The 10,934-nt window shown below is 36.7% G+C and overlaps 1 protein-coding gene across 1 annotated transcript in view; it reads left to right on the top strand.

The window, feature by feature from the left end:
• Nucleotides 1-1,199: 1,199 nt before the first annotated feature.
• The window catches only part of LOC146465054 (sterol carrier protein 2-like), a 17,599-nt gene continuing 7,864 nt past the window's right edge, over nucleotides 1,200-10,934 (top strand). Inside the window, exons 1-9 of the mRNA XM_085128899.1 lie at nucleotides 1,200-1,353; nucleotides 1,958-2,015; nucleotides 4,278-4,349; nucleotides 6,435-6,499; nucleotides 7,069-7,132; nucleotides 7,904-7,968; nucleotides 8,421-8,547; nucleotides 9,568-9,631; nucleotides 10,612-10,698. Coding sequence (XP_084985025.1) covers nucleotides 1,309-1,353; nucleotides 1,958-2,015; nucleotides 4,278-4,349; nucleotides 6,435-6,499; nucleotides 7,069-7,132; nucleotides 7,904-7,968; nucleotides 8,421-8,547; nucleotides 9,568-9,631; nucleotides 10,612-10,698 — 647 coding nt within the window. The 5' untranslated portion in view covers nucleotides 1,200-1,308. The remainder of the gene's footprint in view (nucleotides 1,354-1,957; nucleotides 2,016-4,277; nucleotides 4,350-6,434; nucleotides 6,500-7,068; nucleotides 7,133-7,903; nucleotides 7,969-8,420; nucleotides 8,548-9,567; nucleotides 9,632-10,611; nucleotides 10,699-10,934) is intronic.

Genomic DNA, 10,934 nt, shown 5'->3' with positions numbered 1-10,934 from the left:
CTCCGGGTGCAATTGCTGTTTCCGTGGTCCTTGCGTCTGCCGAGTTCCGCAGATTTTTATTCCAAGGACTGTAAACGGCCAACGGGATAGCAATCGCTAAAATAATGACCGCTTCGATTAGCAGAAACAGGATAACTTGCCACAGGCGAAAATGACAGGAACAGCCTCTCCCGTTGCGACACGAAACCAAGTGTTCCTGTTTTGAAGAACTCCATGCTGCGGACACTGGAGGCCTGTTTTCATTGCCTTGTGACCTCGACATGTACATAACGGAGAGCTAGCTTAGATTTTTTGTATGATTTGAGCACGGAATCACGTAAATCAGTTTTAAATGGGGAAATTCTGGTCAAGAGTTATTGAAACTCGACACTGGAAATTGTGGTCTGAGACCCGAGACCAAAACATGCCGAACATAACCCCAACATAACCCGTAAGTTTTTCTAATCGGGATTTTCGTGGTGACATTTGATTCGGTAGAGCAAATGGTGACAAAAATAGACCGTGAACTGAAAGGCCAACAGCCCCAACAATTGAAAACTGATTAGAATTTCCTGGACCTGAGGAAATTACCACGCATAGATCACGCTTTCCACCGGCTTATTCGATCATTGAAAAAATGATTTTCGTTAGCAACCGGTCTGCCAGGCTGATGCGAATTTCTTACTTCATGAACGGTACATTCCTCCATTTTATGTTAATCTAATTTTATTGCATATCGCATTGTATATGTATTTAATTTTATTGATTATCGCAGGTCCACATCAGCCTCTGGCTGCCTTATGTTAACCTACGTTAACAGATAAAGCTTGTCAGTGTATGTATGTATCTCCGATTCCTTGCACCTGCAAAGACTACATGGAGCTCACACAAACTGTGTGACCGTTTGTATTTTGAAATTTACATAGGAAATGTATGGGAATGTTAAAAATCCTCAGATTTATCTTCAATCTAAAGCTTGATTTGTGAAAAAAAAATAATAATGAATTTATTTTATTAATAATAGTAATAATAATAATAATAATAATAATAATAATAATAATAATAATAATAATAATAATAATAATAATAATAATAATAAAATAACGATATTGTGCATTTTTTTTAGGCGATGATGACAATGCGATTTTTTGGCTCTAAAGTGTATTCCCCTCCCCCACCCCCAACCGAATTACACCAGCCCACCCTACATCATTCAAGGATGAACGCAGCCAAGGGGCCTGGGTCCAAGTTTTTTTCTTTGCAGTTTTTGCAAAGTCCTCAATAGAACCTTCGTCGCTTGATCAGGGAGTTTTTGTTACCTTTTTAACCATGCCAGGAAGAAAGGTCCACGTTGTTGGAGTCGGGATGACCAAGGTTAGTAATCAGAAAATAAATCTTCATAAAATTTAGTCATAAATTGCAGATATTTGTACGATTCAGATATTCGCACTAAGGAGGCGCGTTCGGAAGTTCGGAGATAAATTTAAAGATATAAGTTTGCGATCTTTGTTTGCCATATTTTCCCAGTGTGAAGATAAGTCCTTTTTGAGATCTTTCTTCTGCTAATGGTTCCTTTCTTTGCGAATAAATAAGAAATAATTGACTGATTTGTGCTCCCAAACCCGTTGGGGCAATTTCCCTTAAAAGTGCTAGCTAACTAAAGCTAAGTTATCCATGGGCTTCCATTTTATTGGCGATTCCTGAACATGTAAGCTTTAAAAGTTGTTTAAGCTTACTTAGCCATAAATAAATATGAGTCAAAGTCAGCTTCTTCTAAACAAAAACCGTACTGAGGGTTTTAAATGAAGTATAATATTCAACTCAATTGGTACAATTCACTGTAGATATTTGGGGGTGGTGGATATGGCGGAGGGGGTGGGATAGGGCCTGATATTGAGGATTTTACATGATCTAGCGGGTTAGGGAAAGTTATAATTAGAAATTGCTATGTACAGCAGGAGTGTATTTTTTTTTTCAGTTTGAAAAGCCAGGTCGGCGTGAAAACTTTGATTATCCTGACATGGCTAAAGAAGCAGGTCGGTTGTTTTTTAACCTCTTATTCATATCAAATGCTTATTCAACCTCTGAGGTCATGAGAATTAAGGATATGATCAGCCAGCATGAATTTTCTTGATATTTTAATAACTTCTCTCCAGTACTTTTATGAGAAAAGTATGGGGACAAGATAGGAGAATTTGTTCTTTGATATAAGGGGTTAAACACGGAGCGATCCTATAAAAGGGAAGGACACGCCCCCTTTGAAGCGCTTTGTTGGCTTCCAAACGGATCAGTATAATGGTGGATGACGTCGGTAAAGGTCGAGGAAAAAAGAGCGAAGGACTATCGTTTGTAAAATCGAAGAGGGAATCGATTTATTAATAAAAATAAGCTAAACGCTAACTATATATCTTGTAAAACAGCAGAAATTAGCAAGATTAACGATAATAACGGAAATAATCAAAATTCGTTGCAGCAATCGAAAGATTATACGAAACTTACCTCGAAATTCGAAATCCTTCTACCAAATACATAGTACAAAGATCGAAACCATTATAAACTGAAGCCTGCGACGAATTGGACATCTATATCCCTCCATTTGAACATGCCGATAACCAAAACGAGTCTGTGTTGTTCGCCAAAACTGGCGGGATTTTCAAAATTTGGCAGATGTTTTCCGCTAAACGGCCGCTTGAGTCGTCATGCTGGGTTCAAGTTCATTACCGCTAGCTTGTGTATCTATCGATCACATACATGAAAACTAGCTCTCCTAATCCGCTGGAAGTGGCAGTAATAAATTCTAAACTTATATGCACAAGTCAAAAATAAAAACATCTAAACACATTTCGTACCTGATCATGCATATTTGCATAATTTGCTAATTCGAAAAATCACCAAAGATACATGTATAAACAAAACACGACCTGATGTTGCTCTCATGTATCTTATGGATGAAATGATAATGGCAATGGCTCTCACATCAGTATTAAAATTAGCCAGTACTAAATATATTCTAAGTTTATACAGTAAGCAATAGAGAGACCGACTTCAAAAAGATTACCAGCTCCGTCGTCTGGCGTGCGATCGCTCGCCGCTTGAGACACTTCACTTTTCTCCTCCGTTTCCCGCTCCGTTGTTTCTTCTAGGCTTCGCTTCCGCGACTTTGTATCTTTATTTAGCTCTCCCCCACTAAACGACACAAAGTTTCGAAGCGATTCCATCTCGGAAGCCTAATAGGATTGCTCCGTATTGAAAGGGTTATTGTAAGTGATGACATTAATTAACTAAAGAACTGGTCATGCCAACTGCATGACCTTTGTTGTTATGGATGCATGTAAGATGTTTGAGGAATGTGAGGAAAAGGTTAGAGTAAATTAAGTTAGGTAGATATTGGTGTGTGTGTTTTTGTCACTCTTGTGCTAATTTGTTGTCTCGTTTCGCTGTGTTTTCTGGCCACAATATTGTAATTTATTTCATGTAAATTGACTTCCTATTCTTTAACTCTCGACAAGTTATTTTAGGAAGTCAATACCCCTTTTCCTATTTCATTGTACATTTTATGTCATTTGAGTTGTACATAGTGCCCTGTAGGGGTAGTAGAATAAAGTTGTTGCTGTTGTAATTAAAGTTGCTCAAGGTGATGCCTGAGATAAAATACATATTGCCACCAGCTTCACAAGCTAAAAAGTGCTCTGCAAACTTCCCAACTGAGTGCGTTCATAACTTGTGCACCCTATATAACAGAAACAAACCAATAAAAATGTGTTATTTATTAACCCATAAGCCTTCATGTATTCCGTCCCTGCAATGTGCCTCGTAGTGCATGCAAACTGAATGGGCTTGTTCCTGTTTTATGTCCCTGTTCCTACTTCATGCCCCTGATCCAGTTTTATGTCAGGCTGCTACATGGCCCCTAGTCTTGCCTCACCTTTATAGATGAATGGGTGTGTGTCCTGACCTTTATGGATGAATGGGTGTGCGTCCATCAAGTTATGGAAGCACTCTTGTATTGTTAAATTAGAAGTTACAATTGAATGCACTTGTTATTTTGTAACTTAAGATGGAATTTATTATATATTATCTTCAATACAGAGCTGAATAGAACAATTTCAGTGCAAACATTGCTTGGTCTGTACACCTTGGGTTGGGATCCGCCGAAGACAATAGACTGACTGCCTAAAGCTTACATGTATAATAAATATTTCTAAAATCGTTTTAACAGAGAACGTTTTTACATTTATTGTTTAAAATGAATTTTGTATGACTATGATGATTTAGCTCATATATTTTTTAAATTAAAGGAACAAAAGCCCTCAAAGATGCTGGGTTGGACTATAGCAACATAGAGCAAGCAGTGACGGGTTACTGTTATGGTAAGTATTTGGACAACTATATTAAACAAAACAAAACCTACCATCAGATGAAAATATAATCCTCTGTTGTGGCTTTATTATACACTTAATGTATGATCCCGAGGGAAACAGTTAGTTTTGTTTTTCCGAGAGTCCTGATGTTTCCCAAGACGAAGTTGAGAGAAACATCAAGACTCGAGGGAAAACAAAACTAACTAGTTTCCTGAGGGACCATACATTAAGTGCTTTGTTATATATTTAGACTTTCCCGTCAACAATCACAGTAAAACAAACAAACAAACAACTGAGAAGGCAACAACTGAGGAATTGTATCCCAGTCGGGATACATTTGTACTTGATCAGGAGCACGTGACCAAGAATTAACCAATCACAGTGCTCATTTTGTTGAGTGAAAGTCTAGGTATTATAATAACAACATAATTTATTCCCCCCAGGATCAAACACTTAAATCTGGAGAGGCTCTTTCTCCTGTGTACTTTTAGCCTGTTGTAATGGCATGGAGACAATGAGAGGGTGTGACCAGTCAATTGAGACCCGATGAGGAGCACTTTGTGTCATAGCCTCCCTCGCAGACGCTCCTTTGGCTCATTATCACGTAATCGGGAGGAAAGATTGCATGACAAGCTCAAAGAGTGTCTGCAAGGGAGGCTATTTGTTTCATGGTTCAGTACTTTTGTTTATATTCAACCCAGTACAAGTTGTTGAAGGGTTAATTCAATTTGGCACTCATACACAAAAGGGAGTAAGGTATTTTGATATCTTAGTAAATGTTAAAGGTGGGCATGTTGTGGTTTAATTTTGGTTAAAAATTCTTCAAACCAGGTTAAAGGAAATTAGTTGGACCCGTATTTTGATTTTTTGAAGATGAAAATAGGTACAGTAGTTTACACAATTAGGTAAATCTCAAGGATGACATGTACTCCATACAGTATGTCCCATGTGCTTGTCCTGGGGTATACATGTATGCTGACCTTTTGCTTAGAAAAACCACTTACAGCTCTACAGCTCTAAAAATGTCTGCCATTGTCCAACCAACAAACTTTACATGAGTAACTCTTGTCTCAAGGTCTGCATTGAAGCTTTCGACCACTTCTCACAGTCTTCATCAGCAAATGTAGCCTCCCACGCAGACATTCTTAGGGGTTCGTCACTCCTTCCTGCCCCACGAATGTCTGCTGAAACGGACAGCCACTTTCATTCGTCGACTGCAGACCAATCAGGAGCCGTTTCCCAAAAACTCGTGTTTGATATTAAAAATATTACCCTAGACAGGATGGCGGACTTAAATGTGGTTTTTGGTCATGTGTGCCAAACGTTTGGTATAAGGGAGTTGAATGCATATCAAAGAGAAGTCATAGTGCAATTTGCACAGAAGAAAACTGATGTGTTCATAAACCTTCCAACTGGTTATGGAAAGTCACTTATTTATCAAACTCTATCGTTTGTGTACAATTCAATTCTTGAAGCTGCTGGTCACTGATTGTTGTTGTGGTTTCGCCGCTTGTAAATCTTATGAAAGACCAGGTAGACAAATTGACAAATCTTGGAATTCTTGCCACTTCTCTCAGTGAAATTACTGAAGAAAATGCAGGAAAAATTTAGATCGTATAAACTATATGCACGTCCGGAAGCGAAAATATCTCCAGGCGTGATGATTTCCGTTGTTTCGCAGTATGTGATTGGCTTTACTTGTCATAATGAGTCGAATAATTTTGCTGATTAGTCTGTTAAGACAAAGGCAATTTGCCTACGAACGGAAGTGGCTGTTCGTTTCAGCAGACGTTCGTGGGGCAGGAACGCCTGACGAACCCCTACGAACGTCTGCGTGGAAGGCTACAGCAAATGCTGTCTTCAGTCAAAAGGTTCAATGCTTCAACATTAGTAGACCTTGAGACATTAGAGTTACTCGTACAATTGGTTTTAATCTTAAAAGATTCCAAGGTCAAGAATGAGCATTCACAGTATTAACAAACTTCATATTAATTTATGGTTTCACACAAGACATTATTACAATATGTGATACTCTCCGTACATGCAAACACATGCATAAAACTCAGTAACAAACAATAAATTTTATACTGATAGGTGATTCGACATGTGGACAGAGAGCTCTTTATCAGCTTGGCCTGACAGGGATTCCAATTTACAATGTAAGTCAATTTCTATAAATATTATTATATACATAATACTTTAACATGTATTCACATGATGATTGGCATTTTGCTCATCATGGGACCTTTTCAATTAATTAGTACCAGTAACTAATTTTGGATGAACATTGGAATCGTGCTTTGTGGACACCCACTTATTTACAGACAGTTGCAAGGTTGTAATGCCTAAGAAAAATTTCAGTTTCTACACTGAAACTGTCACTGCAGAGCAAAGTCGCAGACTTTAAATTTAAATGATGACAGTATGTTGTTAGTCATGTTGAAGCAATAAGAGAACATTAATTTTAGTTCAAAACTATTTCAATGAGTGTAAGATTTCTTCACTTTGCACTTACATTAAGCATTTTTCTGTTGCTTTTAAATAATTGTATGCTTAAACCTGTCTTTGTATCGATAAAACATAATGTCTAAGACTTTTATTGAGAGCCAACTTAATACAGACACCTGGAGAATACGGATACTTTTGCATGTCCCTTTGGTATCTAAGGGTTCCACTGTGTGCACTTACAGTAATTTAACATATCAGTTTTATTTGGTATTTTCAACAGGTTAATAATGCCTGCGCTACAGGCTCCAGTGCATTGTATTTGGCTAAACAGCTTATCGAAGGAGGTAAATTTACTTGTACTTGTACATGCAAGCTCTTTAATTTTAGTATTTTTGCATATGATTGTATGAATCGTGATAATTTATATTTTGATTTTGCTAATTTGTAATTAACCACTTCAAATTTGTTCTTGAGACTTGTACTTTTCTAAGGGTAAACATCAGCCTCCACTGTATATCCTCATCTGTTGGTTCAGTCTTTGCAGATGTCTTTCGCTATAAGCACAAAAACTCGAAAGGGTTCAAAGCCTGCTATTATCTAGAGGAGATGGGAGGGAAGGGAAAGTGAGGGGAGGGTCCCTAATGACGTTTTGGCTGGCATGCATATCAGGAAAAATTTTGGTGTTGGTCACTAATTAGGTTTAACCCTTTAACCCCTAATATGCAAGACCAAATTCTCCTATCTTGTCCCCACACTTTTCTTATAAAAGTACTGACGAGAGGTTCTTATCATATGAGAAACATCTTCCTTGGTTTCACAATCATGTCGTTAATTCTCATGACCTTAGGGGTTGAATAAGCATTAATATTACAAGGAGAAATTTGATGCTGATCACTGTTATGAATTAAAGGGTTAAAAGGGCAAGGGCATAGAAAGGAAATTTAGAGGAAATGCAGAAAACAATAATAATAATAATAATAATAATAATAATAATAATAATAATAATAATAAGAATAAGAATAAAAATAAAATAAACATTTGCAAGGGCATTCACCATGAATCTTAATTTGTTATGTGTTAATTGTCTGTTGTCGTTGTTTTTTTCTTTCTTTCAGGTATATCAGATTGTGTTCTAGCCTTGGGATTTGAGAAAATGGAGAAAGGATCTCTAGGATCAAAGGTATCTAGACGAGACTTTTGGGTGTAGTTGAACTTGCCGTAAGAGGAGCAGTCTGCAGGGACCAATTAAATTTGAACCATTGACCTACGGATTGAAGGGCCAACAATGAATGAATGAATTAATGAATTAATAAATAAATAACTAACTTTGTTTAACGAGTGTGACACTCCACAGTCTGTCACCACTGACAAACCTGTGGCGCTCAGATTCTAGATTGAATTGGAATTGGGAAATATTGGTTTTTGAGGAGAGGTGAAAACTGGGAATGCGGACAAAATCCTCTCAGAGCAAGGATGAGAACCAACAACAAACTCAACCCACATATGATACCGAGTCCAGGAATCGAACCACATTGGTGAGAAGTGTGTGCTCTCACCACTATGCCATCCCTACTTCCTAGGAAGCTCTGTGGCTAGACAGGACTGACTATAACGCTTTTCATTCATGTTTAGTATCATGATCGCACCCCACCAATGGACAAGCATTTGGAAGTAATGGTGAATAAAGAGGGGTTGGCTGCTGCGCCAATAACTCCTCAGATGTTTGGAAATGCTGGCAAAGAACACATGAAAAAATATGGTGAGATATGTTCTTTCATTCACCTAGTACATGTCCATGTACCTGATTAACTTGATAATAATTTATTTATTTGGTTTGGGATTGAGTGATGACCGCACTTATTGGCATGAGCCATGCATTTCACGCTTGGGCCGTTTATAAATCATCAGGAAAAAACTTGGTCTGCAACTTTTAGTATCTACCTCAAACTTGGAGAAGTACATGTATTTTAAATGTACATGTATTTTACATGTATTATTTTACAATAAATGTATTTTACAGTACATGTATTTTACTTGATTACCAAGTCTTAGTTAGTAAGAGGTATTTATTAATTTTTTTCTCAATATTATTGTTTTGGAACAATCGTGTGTGGGGCTGTATGGGTCATATGATAATCAGGTGTTGGTACTTTCTCTATCAGCATCATTGCATTGTTTACTTATACAGGAATATTCATTTTTTGACACCTCTATTTAAAAGCAAAAAAAAAATAATAAATAGGTAAGACCTCAGGGTAGTCCCTTCAGGGAGCTTACAAAGCATCTCTGCAATCAATAGGAGCCCTGAGGTCATTACCAAACATAGAATACACAATAAAAGGAGATATACAAAAAAAGACATAAAATATACAGAGCCTAAATTTATGTACATTTACAGTGATTATCATTTCAGTTGATATTAATGTTGATATTAATGATGTTTAATTTTGTATTACTATTGTTGTAGTCTTAATTATTGCTATTATTATTGTAATTTCTTTAGCATTTATATTTCACCTAAATTTGTTGTTCATTTCACCTTGAAGATGGCAGAGGCAACTGCCAAAACATGTCTGTAAAACTCAGGAGTATCATGTTTTTCTGAAAAATAAATTTGTGTGCCACATTGTAGTTATTAGGCCAAATCTGAGGCAAAACTAATAATATTATTTTAGTTTGATTTTAAATTAAAGTTTTGGTCGGTATAAAGAACATGTATATATCTACTGTATGTGCCAGTATTTGATTTTTCTCAAATCTTTTTCCTTATAAATTTTAGGAACCAAACCAGAGCATTTTGCCAAAATTGCACACAAGAACCATCTCCATTCAGTGGAAAATCCGTAAGAAAAACCTGTTCATAACACTACTTTTTACTTCTGGCTTACAGAACTAGTTAAAGCAATATTGTTATTGTTTCAATGTTAATAACAGGCCATTTTTGAGTTTCTTTGAACCTCATTATGAAAGTGAGGCTTTGTGGATAGTTTTTATTACGGAAATTAGATTTCATTCATAATTTGCAAACAAAACTAATTTGCATATGAAAAACGTTGCAGTTAGCCTTGCTTTTGTAATGTGGTTCAAAACAACTCAGAAATGGCCTATTAATAACTACAAGTTCTGTTTTCTCTCTCCTCCTCTCCCACACTATACAACCTGAGGAGGGGTCCACTAGGCAGTTTTGGCACTCTCCCCAGCACACACTCATCATAAGAAACAAAGATGGCGGCAGTTTTAAAGATATGATCTCAACATGAGAAAACAGGGGACGTTAGAGTCATCCAAGATAGTCCGTTACATAAGCCTTATTGGCTTCCTTGGGCTACCTTGCCTCGTTAATGTGCAGTTCCATAAATATCCATACTCCCCCCACAGAAGGTTTATTTTTTTTGCACTCCCCCCTCCCCCAGGAAATTCCAGTTTAGCTTCGTACTTTGCTTCAAAAATTTTTTGCTTTTAAGACCTCCCCTCCCTCTAGGAATTTCCAATGACCTTCCATGGGGTAGGTATGGATTTTTTTCTGGAACTGCGCAATGTCTTGTTAATATCGTATTTGTGTGTGTTTATGATGTGAGGCAAATCAATAAACTGAGACTGAAACTGTAAACGTTCTAGAGGTTGATAAACTAATGCACCCAAAGTTATAAAAAGTAAGGGAACAAAAACAAACCAAAAAAATTATTTTAACTGTAAATTTTGTTGAAATCACTAATAGAAATTATTGTATTTTTGAAACATGTTGTTGTAGTTTTTCAGCTGAAAAATGCACAACATTGTTTTAAGTATATCCTAATGGGACCATGTAACTGGTTTCTTTTAGCTTATCTCAGTTCCAAACGAAGTACACTTTGGATGAAATTAAAAACTCTCGCATGGTATTTGATCCACTGACTAAACTACAGTGCTGGTAAGTACATTTAAATGTAAGTGCATGTAAATTTAAATCACTAATTATTTAATTTTCTAAATGATAGGGTATAACTATTAATGTACTTGTGTTAAATACTTGAAATTTATCAATATTGTAAATCCTTGTAAATGGTTTGAACCCAGGAGTCATGTTATACAGTTAGTATGTATCATATTTTGATCATCCGGGTGAGTGTAGTCCTGAGAAGGACTGTTTGAGGTGACATTGACTGA

Source organism: Pavona decussata, unplaced genomic scaffold (genome assembly GCF_977016875.1).
Source record: "Pavona decussata unplaced genomic scaffold, jaPavDecu1.1 SCAFFOLD_157, whole genome shotgun sequence".
In the NCBI taxonomy this organism is placed as follows: domain Eukaryota; kingdom Metazoa; phylum Cnidaria; class Anthozoa; order Scleractinia; family Agariciidae; genus Pavona; species Pavona decussata.
The sequence above is the reverse complement of the archived record's forward strand: the minus strand, read 5'-3'. Positions and strand labels throughout refer to the sequence as shown.